The sequence below is a fragment of the Alosa pseudoharengus genome, unplaced genomic scaffold (assembly GCF_046254945.1).
Source record: "Alosa pseudoharengus isolate Yale_2024_CS ecotype anadromous, Long Island Sound unplaced genomic scaffold, YU_APseudo_1.1 YU_APseudo_1.1_scf_19, whole genome shotgun sequence".
NCBI classification, from domain to species: domain Eukaryota; kingdom Metazoa; phylum Chordata; class Actinopteri; order Clupeiformes; family Clupeidae; genus Alosa; species Alosa pseudoharengus.
The window spans coordinates 24,240,010-24,264,275 of NW_027468657.1; the positions used below are offsets into that span (position 1 = coordinate 24,240,010).

The 24,266-nt window shown below is 42.6% G+C and overlaps 1 protein-coding gene across 3 annotated transcripts; it reads left to right on the top strand.

The window, feature by feature from the left end:
* rraga (Ras-related GTP binding A) lies at positions 1-23,527 on the top strand. 3 transcript variants are annotated; one of them, XM_076292077.1, is made up of 11 exons: positions 1-90; positions 1,264-1,381; positions 1,949-2,048; positions 2,537-2,603; positions 3,057-3,279; positions 5,430-5,525; positions 9,685-9,807; positions 18,075-18,166; positions 18,357-18,472; positions 19,203-19,349; positions 22,892-23,527. In XM_076292077.1, the coding sequence occupies exons 2-10, from the start codon at positions 1,355-1,357 to the stop codon at positions 19,304-19,306; spliced, it is 948 nt and encodes a 315-aa protein (XP_076148192.1). In that variant the 5' UTR covers positions 1-90; positions 1,264-1,354; the 3' UTR covers positions 19,307-19,349; positions 22,892-23,527. The 3 variants fall into 3 exon arrangements, with proteins under 3 accessions (XP_076148192.1, XP_076148194.1, XP_076148193.1); XM_076292079.1 differs by having other exon boundaries at positions 19,203-19,264; XM_076292078.1 differs by lacking the exon at positions 1-90 and adding an exon at positions 901-1,006.
* Positions 23,528-24,266: the final 739 nt, after the last annotated feature.

Genomic DNA, 24,266 nt, shown 5'->3' on the forward strand with positions numbered 1-24,266 from the left:
CTATTTTTTTTCCTTGGTACATTCTTGAAATTGTGATTTGTGAAATACAGCAATGGGTCGAGGACGCTTACTGTAGAGCATTACTATAAGGTATCTATTTGTATGTATATGTATTGTTCAAAATAAGGATTCTAGTCAATATCTTCAGACCAGTTTTTGCAAGGTTTATAGCTAGCCTGATGTCCAAATAATTTGGACTGTAGCACTAGAGTTCGGCTAAGCTAATCTAGCAAGCTAGTATCTAACTTGTCTCAGCAATTAGCTTGACATACAGTTAGCCGGGTAGCTAGCTACCTAACAGTGTACAGCCAGAGAATGTCTAATAAGCCGTAGACGGGCTCTGGTACAGCATATGAAGTAGCAAGCAGGCTAACGTTAACAGATAACAGTTTCTTATGCAGTACTTTTCACCATCTACACATTGTTGTTGTGCTCCATTAGCCGTCTGTTATTGTATGGTTGTACGAAGCTATCAACAGCCATCCACAAGTTGGGTAGTTTTGCTTGTTAGAAGAAATAAACAGCGATAGGCATTTTTTCTAACTTAGCTTAGCATGGCAAAACCAGTAACGTTAGTTTACAATATGGCATAGTTTTTAATTAGAGTAGTCAGATTTGACTCGTTTCCATTAACGTCTAGTTTCATGTTTGGACGTAGGATTTTATCGTTGTTATAACGTTAGCTATTTGGATAGACGCGTTAACGTTAACTTATACGATTTGGTTTGCGGCGAACGTTATTGTTTTGACAGTTTTAGGTTAACGTTAGCTGCGTTGCGTGTAAACAGGAAGTTGCTGATGAAGTGTCTTGTGACAGTGTGCAGCTTTTAGGAGTGTTCATGCACCGTTTAATGAAGTCGAAACAGAAACCTTACCCCTCCTCATTCTTTAACACCCTTTCCTTGTCACACGACTAAGCAATTCTACTGTCAGCTGACAGCTTCGGAGCATTGGTGTGAACTCTTTTCAACCCAGGGAAAATATTCGCAGCTGGCCATCACTAACGGTACCTATTCATTTGCCCTGACTGGTTGTTGCGCCAAACTGCTTATCAGTTGAGAAAAGAAACAATATAGAAAACTATGTTGCTAATACTGGTCAACCACAGTTGCACAATTAGGCTTGTTTTCGCAGTAGTGTCATGAGACCAAGACGTTGTTCAGGATTTGGTTGCACGTTAGTGCGGCTTTTGTCATAGCCCTGTTTCGGCCAGCATTTACCTTACCTTTTTTTTATTTATTTATATATATTTTTCTCCTACAGTAAATCCGAACACTCTGACCAAGGCCCCAGGAGTCGGTGAGTGTTCCGAGTTTGGCCTTCTGCACAGCGCTCTCTGTCCAAGGCAGGGGAAATGTCGAGCACAGCCATGAAGAAAAAGGTGATTGCTCTTTATTTGTGTTTGTGTGAATGTGGTGTATAGTAGCTTTAGATTTGCCAAGTCCACATTTTCGTGTTAATAGCATTATTATCATCTATAAACCTCAAGAAAGAATAGGCTTGCTAGAAAATGCATTGGGGAATATAGAAGCTCCAGGCTAGGTCACAGCTGTTTGATCGACACCATACATTTATGCAACCTCGGTGTACCCGCAGGTGGCGCTCTTGATGTATGTTTAGACTCATTAAATGCGAAGATCACAATTCTACAATCTAATACAAGTATGGGCAAATTCAGTGAATAGCTCTGCACTGTCCATTAGTTGTCACAAACTCTACTTTTCGAATATTATCAGTTTCTGTTAAGTGAGCAGCATTATCTTTCATATGGTATAGATTGAATCATTTCAACATTTAAGGCATGAGCTAGGTTTTTAATTGTGTTTTGTGTATCCTCTCTCTTGCTCATTCTCTCTCTCTCTCTCTCTCTCTCCATCTCTCCCCCCCTCTCTCTCTCTCTCTCCTGCTTTCCTTCCCTCCCACACACACATTCCCTCCATCTTGTCAGGTGCTGCTGATGGGGAAGAGTGGGTCAGGGAAGACCAGCATGAGATCAATCATCTTTGCGAACTACATCGCTAGGGATACACGAAGGCTTGGAGCCACGAGTAAGCAACCCGCACCCGCAACTGAGGTCACACCAGTTACTGTGTGTTTGTAATTCATGAATTAGTCATTGCCTCTTTTACTTTTAGACCCCCCCCCCCCACACACACACACACAAAGTTAATCTTTCCTCTCTTTGAATAAGAGGGAAATACTGGTCTATGGGTCCTCCAATGGCAGTTAAGTGGGTTTCTGCCACCACATGAATGAAAGGCTACATGTAAACAGTTTGGTGTCTGCTGCAGCCGTTAGCTGACCTAAACGCTGAATTGTTATTGAGTCACTCACTCCATTTAATGTATGGGAATATAAGAGGCTGTCATTGAACGTTTTCAAAGACTCTGACTGGTGTTCTGGTGTGTGTATTTGTAGAGTGTCTGTTAGTGTGTGAGAGAGTTTGCTTGCCAAGCTTTTCTGCAGGTGGTCAGGAAATGAAAGAGTGGAGCCTTAACGACGTGTGTGTGTGTGTCTCCTTGTCTCCTTTCTGCAGTCGATGTTGAACACTCCCATGTGCGTTTCCTGGGAAACCTGGTGTTGAACCTATGGGACTGTGGCGGGTAAGCAGGAGCTCACAGAGCTATGACATCAGCACACCATAATTCCTTGTGGGCCATTTGGCCATTTCATTAGTGTTCTCCAGTAATCCATTATGTCTTCCTGCAGAGTGACTGACTTATTAATCCCTGCATTTTACGTAATCTCCAGTACTTATAATGACGATCAAAAACATAAGATGCATTGTTGATTGATGAGCTTCAATATAGAGTAAGTGATAAATGTCACAGTGATGAAGCAAAAACTGCTAACAGGATGACTCCTTGTAATCCATCAAACCTAATCATGTATTTTCTGTGCTTATGCTATCAGAACATGTTCTGTCCTTGATGGGGAATAGTGTTGCTCTATTTGCCAACTGGTTGGCATTAGTGGGTATGTGTGGGGGTATTAGTGAGTAGGTAGTCTCTCATGAACCCCACCCTCACCCTATACTGGGCTCTTCTCCCTCACAGGCAGGACACGTTCATGGAAAACTACTTCACCAGCCAGCGGGACAATATTTTCCGCAACGTGGAGGTGTTGATCTACGTGTTTGATGTGGAGAGCCGCGAGCTGGAGAAGGACATGCACTACTACCAGTCCTGTCTGGAGGCCATCCTGCAGAATTCGCCCGATGCCAAGGTCTTCTGCCTGGTGCACAAGATGGACTTGGTGCAGGAGGACCAGAGAGACCTGGTGAGCAGGGGCTGGGTGGGTGGTTGTCTGAGCGGGACAGGTGACCCCTAGCAGTGTGTGTGTGTGTGTGTGTGTGTGTGTGTGCGCGTGTGTGCGCGTGCGTGTGTGTGTGCGTGCGTGTGTGCATAAAGGTGGGGCTTATAATACCAAGAACATTGTTTTATTGACCAACAGAGCTAGTGAGCGGAGCTGAGCGGTGCGAATATCCTGCTCCTCGCTCAGGTGGCTGCTCACTCAGCCGCTCCTCCACTCAAATTCACGTCAGGCGCTCCAACAAAATTGACCGTTCGCAAAAGCCACGCCCCCTAGTTATTGTTACTACGCCCGTCAAACTCAGAACGGAGCTGTCTAGAAATTCAATGGTAAGTTACAGTAGCTGTTAAGACTCTGTAAAAGTTACAGCACAATAGGCTCTTTTAGAGAGCCACGGACCTAAATTCATTTACAATTATTTACAATCCGTTGAAAGACTGCAGTATGACATGGAGACACATGTATAAAAACTCATATCCAGCTTTGTTGGGTGACAAACTTAAACGGGAGGCGAGTGTGATTCACTGATATTAATATTTAACGTTAGCTGTGCTAGATAGACTTGCATGCATATTACAAGGACACTGGGCCATGTCATGTAAGGAACATGGTGCTGCCAAAAAATGGAAACAGCCTACATTGCAGAGCCACTTCAACTTTATTATTATATGGTGAATAAATGTTACACTACTGTGCACAGCCCACTGATCTATAAAGATCAGTGGCACAGCCCCATGCTTCTCTGCCGTGACGAAGCTAGCACGTTACTAGCAGCGGTTAGCGAACTATGCTAACGTTAGTTATCTACAAGTCTCCTCCAAGTGACAATCATTTTATATACAATGCTGGCAATGCTGAAAACAATTAACATCCTTATTTATCTTACTTACATTGAGTTGACTGTGTGGCTTAATCCACACAGTCAGAGCACTGTCTGTTTCGTTATGGTTTGCTAAGGAGTAAAGGCTCATTCATTCACACCAAGAACGATAACTATAACCATAACGATAAAAGTGTTCACACTGAACAACGATAAACAAAGTCTCTCCTTGTGTTAATGAATGTGACGGTTAAAATTCAATGGGTTCTGATTGGCTATTAGCTTTTTATCGTTCTGAAAATCGCTCTGAAAGTGATCCCCAACGATATCCTTCTTCATGTCGTTCATATTAACAAGAACAATATTTATTTATAGCTATCGTAAAGGCCCATTCACACCAAGAACGATAACTATAAATACATATCGTTCTCGTTAATATGAATGACGACGTTCACACATAAACTATAACGATAACGACATGAAGAACAATATCGTTGGGGATCACTTTCAGAGCGATTTTCACAACGATAAAATGCTAATTGGCTATCAGTTCCAAAAATAATTCTGTGGAAATGCATGGATTACAGTTTCTTCCAGTAGCAGCAACTGGAATCCATGCATTTCCACGGAATTATTTTTGGAATCTGATCCCTTATCATACCTGTTCATTCTTACTCGTCGCTCGACTTATCGTGACTAAATTCAAGATGGCTGCAAACGCTAAACTTCGAGAAGATACTGTCTGTATAAATCGTCTTGTAAGTAAACTACCAGTGCTTTTTCAAAGTTCTCAATGTCTCGTTTTAAATGTCAGGGCCCTCGGAAGTCTACCAATGAAGTGTGGAGATACATTGAGCCTCGTAAATGGTGTAAAACAGTGATTTATTTGCATGGCTATGCCGATGCCGAGGCACCACCATTGACCGCCTTGTTGGTAGCATCGGCTAACTAGCGCCAGATTTCGGAGTGCAGGGGACAAGCCGAGATGGGCTATGAGACATACGTTCACACTCTGTATCATGTTTCAAAACACTTTAGGTCAAAATCACACCGGAATTCTCCTTTAAGTTAGCTATGAAGGGTTTGCAGTCTCACACTCGCTGTCTTACCTTTAGCTGCATCTGCAGCTCATTTTTCATTTACTCCCGTGTATGTAGTCCCATAGTTCCTTTCATTTGTCATCAAACATTTAATGTTTTTCTTTCCCATAAGCATTTCTTTTTCTTTCATATGGTGTAAGCTTTCACTCTATGTTTGGTGTTAACTGAACTACTCCTGGTTTTACTCCAAATCTCAGATCTTTAAAGAGCGCGAGGAGGACCTAAAGAGGCTGTCTCGTCCACTGGCGTGCACCTGCTTCCGGACCTCCATTTGGGACGAGACCCTCTACAAGGTGAGCCCACCCTCCTGACGTTACTCACACACACACACTGGAGCACTGGATGCACAGAACAGTCTGAAGTCTTGAGTAATCTTGCAAATCAGCAGCTACAGTGGATTTTGACAGTGACGGTTTATTCTTTCATGAGTTCGTTCTTATCAGAGTTCCTCACTCAATCCAGACTCCAGTCAGCTAGCATGGCAGCTCTCAGGTCTGCAGCAGCTAGGTGGTGTGGCTAGCGGCAGATCTATCACAGATCGCCCACAGCTGCCTTGAGCAATGTCTCTGACCAGACATTGGAAGTGCAGGATTTCAGAGGTCCACGGTAGTCATGGCAAGCTCTTCAGCCCAATGGACTAAAGTTAACTTGACATTACGGTATCAGCCGACTTAAAAGCAGAACAAAAGGACTAAGAATAGCACAACAACAATCGAAAATAACATCATTATACAGAAAATACGTTCAACTAGACAAGTAAATACAAAAATTGAACAGAACATTACATAAAATTACGAAAATTATAAAAAATCAAACAAAAACAGGATGCTAGACGGAGCGGCGTGTCTCGCCTGCGTACCTGTAACCAGATTAATGTTAATGTAATGTTTATTGATGTCATTGTAAGTCACTTCGGACAAAAGCACATGCTAAATACCATAAACGTAATGCAACATAATATCCTATGCTATACAAAACAGAGCTAGAGATTACTATTATAACATAGGATATAGAGATGCACTGACTGCAATTTTCTGGGCCGCTAGCGATTTCCAATTTTTCATAGAGTTTGACCTGCCGATTCCGATTTCATTTCTTCTAACCACTTTACAGCACACACAAATAGTTATTTTCCATCTTTTCTTTAATAGAACATGTTAACATAGAAATGTAATGAACTCATTAATAATGGGATGGCTTTTAAAAAAATGGAACAGGTGACCGTTTCTTCTTCTAGTCTAACTTCAGCTGCAGTATCAAAGTATAATGCTTCCCAGTGTGGGACATTCATTTCACACACTGCTAAATGCACTGCAGTGTTTCCCCTACAATGTATTCATCAGCGGCGCAGCGCCGCTCCTGGAATTCAAGCGCCACTGCAAAAAAAGTTGCCTAATTAAAAAAAAAAAAAAAAAAAAAACATGCAAGTGAACTTCAGGAACAGCTGCCGTTCGTTCAGGTTTGATGTCAACAAATAATAGTAGGCTAACGTTGAAGGCGCAGTCAGGGATTCCACAGGAGATCATGCTTGTTTGTGTTTATGTTTAAGTTTATCAGCAGACGCAATTTTGTGCAAAAAAACGTAGCCTACATTATGTTAACCAAGGAACCAAGTTAAACACGCCAGCGAGGTAGCTCGCCCCTCCCTTCAGTAGCCTATTCCCAGATAAATTCCACGCATTGTTTCGTTTTTGTTTGTGATACAGGCAATGCTTTCAAGCCCTGTGTTGCTAAAATACCTAGGCTGTGAAACTAAGGTCTAGCTAGCCTATTGGTGGGTTTAATTGAATTTGAGTAATAGGATACGCAACTATTTACATCTGGAGATAGTTTGTAATTCCTGTAGAGCTCACCAAAATTATAGAAATGATACAGTACAAGACACTTATCTCCTATGATCCAAGATAGATTTTCTTCAAGTTTTTGAACATTTATTTTACCAAATGACATGGAAAACATAATTCATTTCATCCACATATTCTTATGCACCATGCACAACAACGCTGCTAAGTTAGCTTAAAACCGTGAGAATCAAGCAAGCCCCACGGGCCGTCACGGCCTTAAAGTGACAGGCACTCAATTCGACTTGCATAGCACCAATACAGTGTAATGACATGAAAGAGAAGTCTATATAGTTTATACAGTGCTGTGCAAAAGTTAAGACACCCATGCTGAAATTGACTAAAGGGAGGAATAAAAAACATCTTTTGCCTTTTGTCTTAATGCCTTAAATAAAATAAAAAAAATAGGACATCAATTATTTTTGAATGTATCATGTATCGTAAATAATTCTAAATAGTAATAGTTTGTACAGTGGCTTAGCCTACAGTGTACAGTGGATAATTACTAATAATGGAAATGAAAAAGGTGAAAGAAAAACATGAATAATCCTGTTCAAGTACTGCAATAATAATGCTTTGTAAATGCTTGTGTTGATGGTTATGTCATAATTTGTAACACTCAATCTGTCCATTTCTTTCACAAAATCCACCAGAAGTCACCATTTAAGGAGTCGTTTTTTCAACATTTTCTTTTTTTTTGGGATCAACGATCAACAGCACCGCTGCTGGAAACATTTCTAGGGGAAACACTGCACTGTGTTATGGAACACCCATTTTTTTCTTCTCACATCCAATATCCAACTAAAAATACAAAAACATTTTCATGATACATTTGAACATGCTGCCATGAAACATATTTTCATATGCATTGATGCATTTATGGGAGGGTGAGGAAAAAGTGGAGTATCACACTAGCACAGGGGAGGAGGAGTGCTAATAGCGATTGATTAGGTGCTCCGCCATATGTATGAAAACAGTGCGCGTGTGTTTTGCGGTGAAAAACGTTAATCCAAATTCCGGTTAAATACAAAACTTTCAGAGAGAGCTGATTTAGTAGGCTTTACTGTAGGCTACTATGTCAAAAGCAACTTTATTTTTTGTTTGCCTTTCTAATAGGCTATCGTATGCACATTCACAACATCCACTTCCCAATCTGCTAGACTAGGGTATTAAGGCATAGCCCTAGTCTACGTGCAGTAAATAGTTTGAGTATTTTTTAAGTAGAGTAGAACTACTAGGCCTACTCCGTACGTCGCTGCTAGTTGACATCTTATTATCAGCCTATGATCGCTAAACTGATTCTTTTTAATGTTGCAATCGGTTAACTCCGTTCAGCTGCGCTTGTGGTTCAGCTGTGGACACACAATTAGCGGCAGGGAGGGGCGGTGATGAGCGCTGTTTTACGTAGCCTAATAAAGTGACAGCTTAGTTAATTCCATGCAAAGCACAGCATTTGCTTTCTGCGCATAGAAAAACTCGGTATTAGCGCTTTCTTTGTATCCAGCCCTGAGTGCTGGCCTTTGCTAGCTCCTTCAAACTTTGCAAACTCAGATGGGTAATGTTTCAAGTGTGGCCCGCGAGTGCATTTGACCGGCATACAATTGGCATGTCTCAGACTGACCGGCCGGTCGCCGGTCATGCCCGATCACATAAAAATCGGCCAATTCCGGTCACCAGCCGATCAATCGGTGCATATCTAATTGGATATACATACATAAGGATAAACATCAGATACAAATATATGGAATTCAATAAAATATAACAAGATACAGTTGAATATATGTTTATTATTAGGCTCAAAAAAGAAAGAGTTTTGGTCATGAACCAAAGAAGCTCATGGCCAATGAAGCTAAAGATCCCAAAGGTTTGGAGCACAGTAGATGATGTACCTGTATTATGGTGCTTAAGTGAAGAAGGACTCTTGTTTGAGAGTAGTCTTTACCCCTCGTTGGTGTGGTCCACTTGTGACGTAGATGACCCCACCACTGCTGATGGAAAACAGATCAGATACGTCAGATTCCCACTGCTCTGTGATAAGTAGGGGTCACAGCCTCCAGAGTGGTGTGCGATAGACATCTGTTTTACTATGGAATGTCATGTGGAATTTTATACTGTACGCTCATGATAAGATAGACTGAGTCACAGTCTGGTCTCTTACATTTTGGCACCTTTTCAGAAGATTACAGGGTGTTGGCAGTGGTTCAGAGACATAGTGAGTGACTGAAATTATTCTCACTTTAAGTTGTAATGCTTGACTGCCTCCACAGGGAGGTCAGTGAAGAGTCCTTGCCTCTGACCGTTAATGATTTTAAAGGCAGTTGTCCACTTTTCGTTTAAAACAACATTTATTCACTGCCTGTGTGGTTCTGGTGTGATTAATCTTGTTTAGTGGAAAAGAAAAGGCAGTGTATATAAATGTGTGATAGAGAGGGAGAGGAAAGAACACAGAGAACAAAAAGACAAAAGAGAGAGAGAGAGACATAAAGAGAGAGAGAGACTGTGTGTGTGTGTGTGTGTGTGTGTGTTACTGTATCTGTGTATAGGATTTATATATGTGAATACATGTCTGACGTCTGTTTCCTTTCTGTCTGTCTTTCCTTCCTGTCTTCAGGCCTGGTCCAGTATTGTCTACCAGCTCATCCCCAACGTCCAGCAGCTGGAGTCCAACCTGCGCAACTTTGCCCAGATCATCGAGGCCGACGAGGTCCTCCTGTTTGAGAGGGCCACGTTCCTGGTGAGTGTGTGGCCTTCTACAGACCCTATCCTCAGCTAACCGCTGTTCCCCATACAGCAGAGCTGGGCACAGTGTAAGGTATTGTTTTTCAGGTTTTTCAGGAGAGAGTAGTGGAGAAATCCTTCCATGTATCGTATATCAGCCATTTTGGATCAGGAAAAGTGGCACTCTTGGGTGGTTGGTGTTTATGATGAGTCGGGGCTTGAGTATGTCAAGCTAAACTTGAGTTTTTCTACCAGTGTGCATGTGTGTGTGTGTGTGTGTGTGTGTGTGGCTTCACAAATCATTAATTCATCGGAAAACTACCCAGCTGGCCAGAAAAAGCCCAGTGTATGTGCAACATGATATTGTGCCCAAACGCCTGAAACATGGCTGCTTTTCAGCTGTCCATTGAGCTGTCAGGTCTCACCACGACACCTCCTCCGAACGGCCAGGCTGAAGAATCTATGTCACTTCCTGCTTAGGCGCGTGCAGTGCACCATCAGCCATTTTTAGCGGCGGTTCAGGCAGAGTTGCTGGCGGCAACCAAGGGGAACATCAGTCCTGCTGAGCCTGCTGGATGTCCTCGCTCGACCCCGGCGCCGAGAGCGGTAGGTTAACGGACGAGCCCTACCCGTTCCCCGCCAAGGACAACAGCATTAATGCTGAGCGATGCCAAGCGCAGGAGAGTGCGGGGCCTGGACGCTCCAGGAGCACCGCAGATGTCAGATCATCATTACAAGGGGGACACGAAGGGATGTAGAAAACAAGGCAGGCAGTCAGAATCGAGGAATACAGACACGCAGAATAGGGAAAGAGGAATGGAGTGAAATGCAGACAGACAGACATGCAGACATGCAGACACAGACAGACGGACATGCAGACAGACATGCAGACAGACAAACATGCAGACAGACAGGCAGACATGCAGACAGACAGGCAGACAGACATGCAGACAGACAGACATGCAGACAGACAGACAGACATGCAGACAGGCAGACATGCAGACAGGCAGACATGCAGACAGGCAGACATGCAGACAGACAGAGATGCAGACAGACATGCAGACAGACAGACAGACATGCAGACAGACAGACAGACATGCAGACAGACAGACATGCAGACAGGCAGACATGCAGACAGGCAGACATGCAGACAGGCAGACATGCAGACAGACATGCAGACAGGCAGACAGACAGACATGCAGACAGACATGCAGACAGGCAGACATGCAGACATGCAGACAGACAGAGATGCAGACAGACATGCAGACAGACAGACAGACATGCAGACAGACAGGCAGACATGCAGACAGACAGACAGACACGCAGACAGACAGACATGCAGACAGACAGGCAGACACGCAGACAGACATGCAGACAGGCAGACAGGCAGACACGCAGACAGACAGACATGCAGACAGACAGGCAGACACGCAGACAGGCAGACAGGCAGACAGACATGCAGACAGGGTGTAGACTACAAAAATACATTACACAGATGTGCAGCGTTTCCCATACATTGGCTTATTTGTGGCGGCCCACCACAATATCAACATTGACCACCACACAATGATTTTCTAGGTTGTACTAAATTGTGCGTAAATCTGGTTAGCATCATAACCACGATGTGCTAATTCGTTAAAAACTGTTGTATTCAAGTTAATTCTGTATACCAACCACCACAAATGGAATTCAATTCTGTGGGAAACACTGATGTGGCAGCCAGGAGAATCCAAAGGTTTGCTGTTACTCTTTGCTAGTCCTTTCACAATCATGGGTAATCCACATTTCCCAGATATTCACGGAAATTAGGGAAATGAAGGCTAAGCAGCTCCAGAGCTTTAGAAAGGGAAACGGGGATTAGCTCGTCACTTTAGGGAATTTCCATTGAAACCAGATGGTGTGTGCAAGGTGGGACAAGCAGGTTTTCTGGTATGGTGGCTTAACAGTCTAACAAAATAAACAAAATGTGTGCTGGGTTATCAAATAATTAAAGCCAATCCAAAAAATGTTGGCATCCCTCTAAAGAAAGTGAGCAAGCATATTATGTAGATGATACGCATTTAATGATTCTTCATTTTCCCCAGATATTTGGCGAAATTGCTCACTGTTCATTTGCTAAAAAAACAATCCTGCAAAAGTGTTGTTTTATCTCTATAATACTTAGGTTGGGGAATGGCAAAAAATAGGTGTTCCGTTGAGTTTGCCAATAGTCATGATCAGGGCCATTGTAAAGAGAAGTGTGCATCTTCTGATATTTTGCATCTGAAAGGTATGCACTACACTTAGTCCCCCCCATGCCCCATGACAATAAAATGGATGAGGAGCCAAGAAAGTTTCACAACTGCAATGTTTTGTTGAATCTTGGGGTTTGGTGTTTTAAAAATCAACAGTGAGACGCCACCTCCACGACCTGAAGCTCCACCAGAGGTCCACGAAAGAGGCTGTTCTTGAGACCAAGATACACATCCCAGTGTGTGAACTTTGCTCGAGAAGCTAAGGACTAGCTTGGCAAAAAACTCTGAGCATTTTTGAATCATCATGTTTGGCAAAAAAGGGGACTGCACACACATAGAATGGGACCTTTGGGGTTGTCTTGGTGCTGGTGATTCAGGCGCTCCTGTTAAGGTCGTTGGCATAATGACTTCCATTCGATATGGGAATATTTTAGTCCAAAATCTGGTGGCCAGAAGGGTGAAACTGGGCGGTGATTTGGTCGTCCAACAAACACATTAAAAATCGACAAACAAATGGTTGCTGCAACACAAGATCAATGTTTGGTAATAGCCCTCGGTCTATAGACACAAACTCCATTGGAATTCTGTGGTCTCAGTTGATGACAACAGTTCACTAGAAACAACCCAATAATCTCAAAGCGTTAAAAAATGTTCCTGCATGGAAAAGTGGTCATAGATCTCTCCACAAATGCTCTTCTGCCTCGTTAAACACTACAAAAAAGGTTGTGTGCTGTCATTCTCATTAGAAGAATATTTTTCACCAAGTCAAGTCAAGTTTATTTATATAGCGCATTTCATACACAGAGGTCATTCAATGTGCTTTACATAAACAAAACCAAACATTATTATTACATTAATACACAGGATTAGATGTTAAAATCCCTTGTGCCAAAATCCAAGGTAAAAACACATTCAGAAGCCCCTGCTCAAGTTTAACTTTAAAAAGCACACTACCCACAAATCCGCCAACAAATGGTCACAAGCACAATGCAAATGGCCTATCCAACAGCAGTAGCCTATATAGTATGCGGCATGTCATTGGGGTTATCAAGTGGGCACCCTCATTCACCGATGTTTCGTTAAGTTAGGCCCACGACACCTCATGAAGGCTTAACAGTGAAACCAGCATCCTGGAGACACTCCCCTCCATGCTACCACCATATTACCACATTGAAATATCCAATACTCAAAATACTCTTAACCAGCCCAGGCATGGTCTAAGTTGGCTAGGTCGGTCCGTCCCGTTGATGTGGACTGAACCATAAAGAACCTTAGCCAAGTACCATCACCCTAGGCACAGCCCATCACAAACACAAAACAAATTAGCCAGTTAGCTTAGCCCATTATCTTAGGCCCCATCCCAAACACAAAACAAATTAGCCAGCAGTTAGCAGTTAGCTTACGCCCCATGCTGCCCCATATTACCACAACAAGCATCCAAATACCCTTAACCAACCTAGGCATGGTTTAAGTTGGCTAGGTCGGTCCGTCCCGTTGATGTGGACTGAACCATAAACCATAAAGAACCTTAGCCAAGTACCATCAACCTAGGCACAGTCCATCACAAACACAAAACAAATGAGCCAGTTAGCTTACCTTAGCTTGCGCCCCAGGAAGGGTAACTTCTCCTTACCCACCACCAAAACAAATGAGCCAGTTAGCTTACCTTAGCTTGCGCCCCAGGAAGGGTAACTTCTCCTTACCCACGACCAAAACAAATGAGCCAGTTAGCTTACCTTAGCTTGCGCCCCAGGAAGGGTAACTTCTCCTTACCCACAACCATTCGCTTGCCCGTTCTGCTGCTAAGGACATGTTACTAACCACCTGCCTTAGACTTCGACCACAAATGCCCAATTCAGACAGCAAGCCAATAGCAGATCTGGCCACAAACCCACGTGCACCGATTTCAATAGGCCTTAATCGTGCACTCCAACCTCGCTTAGCTGCCTCCTCTGCTATTTCAGTATATTTAGCTCTCTTCAGCTCATTGGCCACTTCCACTCTGTCTTCCCAAGGAACAGTGAGTTCAATGAAGTAAACTATCTTCTCTGAATCCGACCATAGAATTACGTCAGGACGTAGCTTAGTACTCACTATATGTGGAGGTACCGCCATCTGCTGGCCAAGATCAACCTTCATTTCCCAGCCCGCCCCATTTTTCAACTGGCCGGTTTTGCACCTGGCCTTCGCGGAACAAGGTTTATCCCCCTGACGTACAAAGTTAATTTGCCTTACCCCTTTACTAGCTGCTAATGAATTGACTTCTCTTCTTTTATCCTCTATTGCCGCTGCCACACATTTCAATACCTGGTTATGACGCCACGTATACCGCCCCTGGGTGAGACTTACCTTGCATCCTGATAGGATATGGTGGAGACTGCCCACACACGAGCAAAGTATGCATTTATCATCCTCACCAAACCATTGACTTAAATTCTTGGGAGATGGGAGCACATCATATGTAGCACCTAACATAAATCTGATCTTACTAGCTTCCATGCCCCATAGATCTTTCCATTTAATCTGTCTTTTTTCCACCCCTTCCCAGTTCACCCACTGCCCTTGTTTTGCCTGCGACACTGCCTTAGTACATCTTACAGCCTCCTCCTGTCTATGCATTTCCTCCACTACCATTTTCCTCTTTTCTCCTGCAGAAGCCTTACTCCACAAGGGTTTACTTGCACCCACCCCTAGACCCCCCCGCCCGTGCTGCACATGGCCCATTATATCTCTATGCTTCAATGCTGATTGAGCTTGCTTAACTGCCTGCTCTGGGTTCCACTTCCTCCCTGCATTAACTGAGGGTGCAACTTTCCTCACCACTGGGTCCTTGGACTGAGTAAGAGTCAATTCCAATCTAGCCTTAGCACACTTAAATTCCTCTGTCAGACTAGATATTGGCAACTCTACAATACCCTTCCCATACAAGGCTACACTGCTTAAGCAGCGTGGGACTCCGAGCCATTTTCTGACAAAGGAGTTGATCATTTTTTCCAACCTCTCTACCTTTGACAGAGGAACTTCATAAACTGTCAATGGCCACATTAGCCGAGGCAACAAACCAAACTGCAAACACCACAGCTTGAGCTTACCTGGCAGCCCCGACTTGTCAATTTTTGCAATACCTTGCCTAGTGACCTGTCTCAAGTCTTCAACCTGTGATTTATCACTAAGGCTTGCAATAATAACAAATAAAAAGCAAAGAAAGGCAATATAGTCAAAGAATAGTTGAAAGGTAAAGATCATAATAAAAAGAAAACAAAACACAAGGTAAAATAATTTAAAAATAAAGGATAATTAGTAAGAAAAAAACAAAGGCAAAAGTAGTAAAAAAGTAATAAAAGAAAAAGTAGAATAATTATCAAGGCAGATTTGTAATTGAATTTGTAACTCGGCACAGTTAGCAGAAAGCATCTGAGAACAGTTTGGTCTTAAGTCTAGATTTAAAACTGGCTACAGTTGGGGCCTTTTTGATGTCATCCGAAAGTTGATTCCACAGCTGAGCCGCATAGCAGCTAAAAGCTGCTTCACCATGTTTAGTTCTAACAGTAGGTTTTACTAGCAGGTTTTTCACCTGAGAGGACGAGAAGGTGTTTACTGCTGAAGCATGTCTGACAGGTATTTAGGTCCTGCTCCATTTACTGATTTATAAACAAGCAATAGAGCTTTAAAGTCAATTCTGTGACTTACTGGAAGCCAGTGCAAGGACTTAAGAATTAGAGTAATGTGGTCAGTTCTTTTAGTTTTTGTTAGAATCCTAGCTGCTGCATTTTGTATCATCTGAAGCGGTTTAATAGTCTTTTTAGGAAGGCCTGTGAACAGTCCATTGCAGTAATCAACCCTGCTGGAGATAAATGCATGAATGAGTTTTTCTAAGTCATATTTTGACATCAGCCCTCTGAGTCTGGCAATATTTTTGAGGTGGTAAAAAGCTGATTTAGTTGTCGCTTTCATGTGGCTGTTGAAATTTAGATCACTGTCAATTAATACACCAAGATTTTTAATTGTATCCTTTGCCTTCAACCCTTTTGTGTCAAGGAGAGTGGCAACCCTAAGTCTTTCCTCTTTTTTACCAAATATAATTACTTCAAATTTTGAGACGTCCAGGTATTGATTTGTTCTATACACTGACACAGATTCAAGAGGACCATAGTCGTTTGGTGACAGAGCTAAGTAAATTTGTGTGTCATCTGCATAGCTATGATATGAAATCAAGTTATTTTGGATGATTTGTCCAAGTGGGAGCATATAGAGGTTGAATAATAGTGGCCCTAAGATCGACCCCTGGGGAACACCACAGGTCAAGGACGTTGGTGTTGAGGTACAGTTTCCGATGGCAACAAAGTAGCTCCTTTCTTGTAGATATGATTTTAGCCAGCTGATAACTATGCCTGTAAATCCAACCCAGTGTTCTAGTCTGTGTAGTAAAATATTGTGATCAACAGTGTCAAATGCTGCACTAAGGTCCAGTAGCACTAGGACTGATGTTTTACCTGAATCTGTGTTTAGGCGTATGTCATTAGAAACTTTAATGAGAGCTGTTTCAGTGCTGTGATTTGCCCGAAAACCAGACTGAAAGTAATCAAAATACCCATTTGATGTTAGGAAGGTGGTTAATTGATTAAAGACTACTTTTTCAATAATTTTGCCAATAAAAGGTAGATTCGATATGGGCCTGTAATTGTTTAGCATGGAGGCATCCAGGTTATTCTTCTTGAGAAGTGGCTTTACAACAGCTGTTTTCAGTGACTTAGGAAAAGTGCCAGACAGCAGTGATACATTTACAATTTGAAGGACATCTGCCGCTATGAGATGAAAAACAGTTTTGAAGAAATTGGTAGGCAGAGTGTCTAAGACACATGTGAAAGAGCTGAGATTCTGTACCGTTTTTTCAAGTGTTTCGTAGTCTATCAAGCTGAACTCTGACATCAAGTTTAGTTTCCCTCTGTTTGTTGCTGGAAGTTCAGGTTGTTGAATTTGTTATTGAGCAGATATGTTGAGTCTGATTTTGTCAATTTTACCTTTAAAAAAAGATGAAAACTCATTGCATTTATTAGTTGAGAGAAGTTCAGGCGCTAATTGTGAGGGGGGATTTGTTAATTTATCAACAGTTGAAAATAAGTTGGATTCATGGGGGAAATCTGAGGTTGAATTGGTACGGGTAGGAAAATGGACTGGTTTAGCTCGATGCATTTGTGTTCTATTTCTTGTCAATACAGGAATAGAGAATGTCACCAGAGGAAGAGGCCCCAAGTATCACGCATTGCATGTGTCTTAGCTCATTTGCATAAAGGAGGCCAGTCACTCTGGAATCGACTGTACTATGGTGGAGCATTTCCTGAAAGCATTGTTGAACATCACCACCATTTTGAGCAGCCTTTCAGGAAAGTCCAGGCTAGTTCATTCTCTGTATGGAGATGTGGGATGTAGATGTGGGATGTAATAAAGCGTCTGGTCGCTGAGCCTAGGAATTGCATTGCTGATATTGATTTGACATCTGTCAAGTATGTGACAAAAGCAACTTGTGCGTGTGTGTGTGTGTGTGTGTTGGAGGTACTGATGAGGTGGGAGGGTTATTGATGGGGCCGACGGGAGCTCGGTGTAGAGCAGCGTCCAGGCCGCCGCTCAGGTAATCTGGGGTCAGGCCAGCGGGAGGAGGAGTGTGCGCTGAGGTGGCCCGTGACTGAGGGGGTCGTTAATCAGAAAGGAGAAACTCCTCCTCGCCAGCGTCCAGGGGGAGCAGCAGCAGGAAGATGAAGGGTCATCAGCCAGACAGCTGTTTTCCTGCATCTCTCTCTCTCTTTCTTTTTCTTTCTTTCTTTCTTTCTTTCTCTCATTCTGTCCTTTTTTTGCTGTCTTCGTTGTCATAACATGTTTCCTCGTCCTTTACTTGTCTTTCTGGCCAGATGCCTTTTCCTGTCGACATGATCTGTGTATCATTTCTTCACTAATGTTTCGACATGAATCTCTTGCTCTCTGTCTGAGTCTTTTTTTGGTTTTCAAACTTGTTCTCTTTCTCTCTCTCTCTCTCTCTCTCTCTCTCTCTCAGGTGATCTCTCACTATCAATGTAAGGAGCAGCGCGATGCTCACCGCTTTGAGAAAATAAGCAACATCATCAAACAGTTCAAGCTGAGCTGCAGGTACAGCATGTGTGTGTTTGTGTGGGTGCACCTTTTGGGGTGAAAATTATGCCAGACTATTGTTGACCGTGCACAATACTAAACTTAGTGGCAAACTTATCAGACTCTTTTCTTGCTCACCCGTCTCACCTTCTTTTCTCTCTCTCTTTGTGTGTTTGTGTGTGTGTGTGTGTGTGTGTGCGTGTCTCAGTAAACTGGCAGCTTCCTTTCAGAGCATGGAGGTGCGGAACTCCAACTTTGCCGCCTTCATTGACGTCTTCACCTCCAACACGTACGTCATGGTCATCATGTCTGACCCTTCCATACGTAAGTAGCCCTCGTTTATCACTCACACATTGTTTCCTGTGTGTGTGTGTGTGTGTGTGTGTGTGTGTGTGTGTGTGTGTGTGTGTGTGTGTGTGTGTGTGTGTGTGTGTGTGTGTGTGTGTGTGTGTGTGTGTGTGTGTGTGTGTGTGTGTGTGTGTGTGTGTGTGTGTGTGTGTGTGTGTGTGTGAAGAGTGCGAGAGAGTGTGTGCGATTCTCAAGTGTTACTTTGGACTGTTCTTTTTGCTTCCTTGTTTGGAGAGCACTACTTACTTCACAGGTTTGAAAATGAAATGCCTGGCTTATCTGTATACACGTTTTTATTTGTGTCTTTCTGCATGATGGACTTCTGTGTTTATGTCAAAAAGTTGTTTGCGTGTTTCATGTCTGCCTTGCTTGCGTGTGTGTGTGTGTGTGTGTGTGTGTGTGTGTGTGTGTGTGTGTGTGTGTGCGTGCAAGTGTGCACGCTCGTATTTATGTGCGTGTGAGACGGAGAGAGAAAGAGAGTGCACACATGAGTTTTATATATCCACATGCATAAATAATTCAATATTGACAGTTACTTTTCTAACAATGATTGCAAAAAAGCTTTTTTTTTCCTCTTATGATTTAGAGGTTCTTAACCCATTTGTCCTTCTCTCATCTCCCCGCCCTCCCCTTTCTCTCTTTCTTTCTTTCCTTCCTCTTCTCTCCTCCCTCGCTTTCCTCCTCTTCCCTCCCCTGGACACTGCAGCCTCAGCGGCCACCCTCATCAACATCCGCAACGCCAGGAAGCACTTTGAGAAGCTGGAGAGGGTAGACGGCCCCAAACACAGCCTGCACATGCGCATGCGCTAGAGGACACACACAGACACACACACACTCACGCACACACACTCAGGTCAGTAAATATGGAACACACACACATTCACAGACGTACACAAGTTTTTAGGTTTTAATGTTCCAATGCACGTTAACACAGTAGGCAAATTAATATATGGTTATCACAGACATATATTTAACACCGGACTTGACAGGGAAACGTAGTCATTATAAGCACATGATAGACATATGCAAATGTGAGCTTTAATAATGTGTATATAATTTAAAAACACAGGACCATAGTAAAGTACTATGTATCCATATACACATCCATAATGGAGAGCTCTGTAAACATCATGCACATGTTTACGCAAAGCAAGTGCACATGCATATGTGCACACATGCACACTCACACTCTCTCTAACTCTCTCTCACACACACACACATACACACACACACACACACACCATATGGTCAGTCAGTCTTTTCTAAGCACACAGATTTTGTCTCCATCTAACAAGGGTGTGTATTTACAGTCCAGTCCCAGCTGTCCCATAGACGTGCTCACGTTCACATGCCTGTCTCCTCGAAGCACACACTTTCATTAACCATAGACACGCTGTATGATGTCAATTGCTCACACGCACAAGTTGTCAGTGATAACACTAACAAACACACACGCACACACACACACACACGCACACACAAACACAAACACATGGTGCTGTCTGTGAAGGGAAACGACGCTGATAACAATCAGTCGGTCAAACAATAAGCAGAAGGCCGAACCCTCCACCAATTAAGCCACACAGTACACACAAGCAGCCATGGCAACACTTCAAAGAGCGCCGTAACAAAGCTGCTCGACGACGCCAAGTTTTTAAACGAATCCCAGGCTGCCCAGGGGCCAGCGCACGTCTTCTCTCTCAGGGCTCTCCCTGACCCACAGCTCACCCAGGGTGCTGCTCAATTAGCCAGTGGGTCTAGCTGGTGATATGCACGTTCCTCTGAAAGTGTAGGCTGCTCTTCTAATCCATTACGTTGCATGTTAAACACGCATTAAACATGCGTTAAACGAAATACGTTGGTTTGGACTGAGCCATAAATACTGGACATATATGGACTGAGTCATACATAATCAACATGTTGATTTATGAGCACAGAAGAGGTGCTCTTGAGTTCAAATATCAACAACCTTTCACAAGACGTGTATTGCATCTTCAAATATGGCACTTCCACCTCTATTCATTTTATGGGGTAGTTACTGTCACCATACTGTTACTGTTGAAAGATAGTAATTACACTCTTATTTATTCAGTGGCTTTGCTTTAGTTTTACTGAAGTGGTTATTATTTGCCCAGTTTAACATAAAGAATCAACATGCACACATTGTGAGGCTCTCTTCTCTCGGTAGCAGAGATGAGATTGATCTTCTTGCTGCTTCACATGTGTGTTGAGAAGTAGAAACCAGGACCACCTGCTGGACCTGTGAAGTCTACATTGTCTTAATACGCAACACACAACCATATATCCTGTGGCATATTTACACTAACGGCTACTAATTTCACTTTTATACTGTCATTTTAATGTCAAGCCCACACCCATTCACTTGTTCTTAGTTTCCCAATCTCATGTGCACACACATACACACAGACTCACTTGCATGTCTAGCCCTACGATGACCCTGTACACGCGGTAATGTTTTAGTAATGTGTGAATTTATTTTTGTATAAATGTTATTATAGCCTAGTTGTCATAATGATGTGGTGGTTTAAGAGGTGTGATTGATGATGTGAGGTTAATAATGTCTCCTGTGATTATAAATGATAACATGGAGGCTACACCGAGCGCGACACTAAAGTGCGCCGTTCGTAACATGTTAAATCCATTTTAGAAGACTGGTCTTTTTTTTTCTTTTCGAACGTACGCTCCGCTATCACGTCTGGTGTAGCTTCTTCCATTGATTATAGTGGAAGCTAAGTGCTGCAGCAGACACGTTGCCAACGGAACGGAATAAATATAATGTACAAATTATTTATTTATAAACATCTAGCTGTTGTTCAGTTGCGCGCCCGGTTGTAGCTCCCCTGTATGTCAGGTAATTACACAAGTTATGTAACTGTAGCTAATTATTTTGAACAAACTAACTCAGCATGTACAACCCTGTTTCCAAAAATGTTGGTGCACTGTTTAAAATATAAATGAAAACAGAATATGGTTAGTAAATTATTTAAACCCTATATTTAATTGAGAATAGTGCAAAGACAAGATATCAGTTATTTTTGTTTTGGAAAATATATATTCATTTTTAATTTGATGTCCGCGACAAGTGTTGCCTTACCCCTTCTTTTCACACCAGGCTGTTAATGTTTGGGAACTGAAGAGACCAGTTGTTGGAGTTTTGAGAGTGAAATGTTGTCCCATTCTTGCTCAACATACGATTTCAGCTGCTCAACAGTCTGGGGTCTTTTTTTTTCTTACATGATTCACATGATGTGAAGATATATATACTTATAAAGATCCTGACTGCAGGCAGGTCATTTTAGAACCTGTACTCTTCTGTTATGGAGCCATACCGTACAGAGTGTAGTTTGACATTGTTTTCCTGAGGTATTCAAAGCCTTTCCTGAAAAAGACGTCTGCATGGCAGCATATGTAAACCTGGCAAACCTGTATATATTATTCAGCGTTGCCTTGCCAGATGTGCAAGCTACCCATGCCATAGGCACCAACTCACCCCCATACCATCATAGATGCTGGCTTTTGAAATGTGCAACAAGTTGGATGGTCCCTCTCCTTTCCAGCCCAAAGGATGCCAAGAGTCCATGATTTCTAAAAAGAATGACAAGATAGTTTTCCGCTTTGCCTCAGTCCATCTTAAATGAGCTTGGGCTCCGATAAGACGGCAGAATTTCAAATGTTTTTTTATTTGTATGGTTTTAGCCAGCATTTGTGGGTGCAGCGTCAAACTGTGTTCAGAGACAATAGTTATCGGATGTTTTCCTGAGCCCATACTATGATTTTCTTTAGAGAAATGTGAGGGCCCAAAGATAACGGCCGTCCAGTATTGTTGTTCAGCCCTGTCCCTTGTTTACAAAGATTTCTGTGGATTCTTTCACATTGAGTTGCATTGTTATGTTGTTGCATTTTTGACCCACTTATGTTTTCTCTGCATCATTACCTCTGAGAGACTTTGCCTCTCTGGAATGCTCTTTTTTATACCCAGTCGTGGTGCTGGGTAACGTAATCGGTTGTGAAATGTTTTCTTTAGCATTACACCACTTTTCCATATACAGTATAACGTTCCTTTTGTCGCTCACGACCCAACTTTTTTGGGATGTGTTGCTGACATCAAGCTCAAATTGAGCGTATATTTTTCATGAAATAATCAAATTTCAAGGTGTGATATAATGACTGTCCTTTTTGCATCTACATTTTTTTTTACGAGATTTGCAGATGATAACATTTGGTTTTTATATACATTTTGCACAGCGTCCCAACATGTTTTAATACGGGGTTGTACTTTTCCCTGCTTTTGTATTCATATCGCTAATAGTTTTGTTTTGTGTGCGTGTGCGTGTATGCATGTTGACGTGTGTCTGCGTGTGTGTTGTCCACCAGGGGGCCTGTGCATCGTGTTAGTCCCACACCTGTGGGGGGTGTCGCTGCTGCCTGCTGTCCTCTCAGCTGTGTGCGGCCGGCTTCTCCAAGACTTGTCTTCATCATCTTCATCCTTGTCCTCAACTCAATGACGAGAAGAGACACCTCAAACACTGCAGGCTTTTCCTTTTGCTTTCTCCACCCCGCTTACCAGTGCAACCCATAGCAGATGGATGAGAATGGGATGAGAGAGAAGTTGGGGTAGCAATGACTTTTTTTTTTTTTTTTTTTTCTTTTTTTTTTTATAAATGTGCCATAATGTATGTACACACACACACATACATACACACACATACACACACAAGCAGTGAACTACTCTTTCTCTTCTGCCCTGTCAGTTCACTGTGACATGTTTTTTTTTTTGTTCGTTTGTTTTTTAGCACTGTTTTTGCATCCAAGTGTTTACAAAGCTCGCTACGGTAGTTGCCCAGGGACACTGAGGATGAATCGACAATAATGTCAACAAAAAAAATCTACACATCTGCACTCTTGTGAAAAACATTGCACACAGTATCTTCTTTTTTCCACAAGAGCTGTTTGTACCTCCCTATTTATTATCCTTGGTGATGGCTTAAATAAAAATCAAATCAACCACAAAACAAAATGGTCTGCATGCTTTTCCTCAGCATTGAAATGGAGAATAAACAGAGACCTTGTGGAACAGAACTGCATTCCACCCTGTGACCAGAAAAGGATTTCGTTCATGGAAAGCCCAGCACTTTGGGCCTTAATTCCACGAAATTCCAACTGATCTCATTGATTTAGCAGGGACTTACACTATGAGCCACATAATGGAACAATATGATACCTTTTCTGATAAGACTAATCACTCTGATATTTTCACTGGATCAGGCACACATTAGAAAAGAAGGATTAAGTTCAACAAACACGCTTTCATGTTGTTTGGCTGGCTAATTCTCACCAGGAGAGGGGGGCGATTGAGCGCTCACGTCTACAGGGAAAACTCATCAGCTACATTGTTTGAATTGCAGTGAGTCCAGCATTAGATTTGGCCAGCCTGACTAGTAGTTTCCTCCCGTGCTGTGAATTTTCTGTTCTCCCAAATCCTGGGCTAGTGCCGGATGTTAACACACAACTGCTGATGCCTTTGCTGAATTTCTCTCTGTGCATGGTGCACATGCAGATAAAGATGTTTGAGAGTTTTCTCCTGCAGGATTCATTTGGGCAGGATTTCTATCCTGGTGCACCTCAGATGTGTTTAATATGACGCAGGTGCTGGAATCATTAGTGCTTCTTTGAAGTTCATATTAACTGGTGGTTGAGGTTTACTTAATTGTAACATAAAACTCATGCATCGTCACTTCCCTTAAAATGT

Bases quoted from the DNA above. Each gene is read 5' to 3' on its own strand.
- rraga (XM_076292077.1), top strand. From the start codon at position 1,355: ATGTCGAGCACAGCCATGAAGAAAAAG. The intron at 3,280-5,429 runs GTGAGCAGGGGC...TCCAAATCTCAG, and splicing joins AGGAGGACCAGAGAGACCTG to ATCTTTAAAGAGCGCGAGGA. The intron at 18,167-18,356 runs GTACAGCATGTG...TGCGTGTCTCAG, and splicing joins CAGTTCAAGCTGAGCTGCAG to TAAACTGGCAGCTTCCTTTC.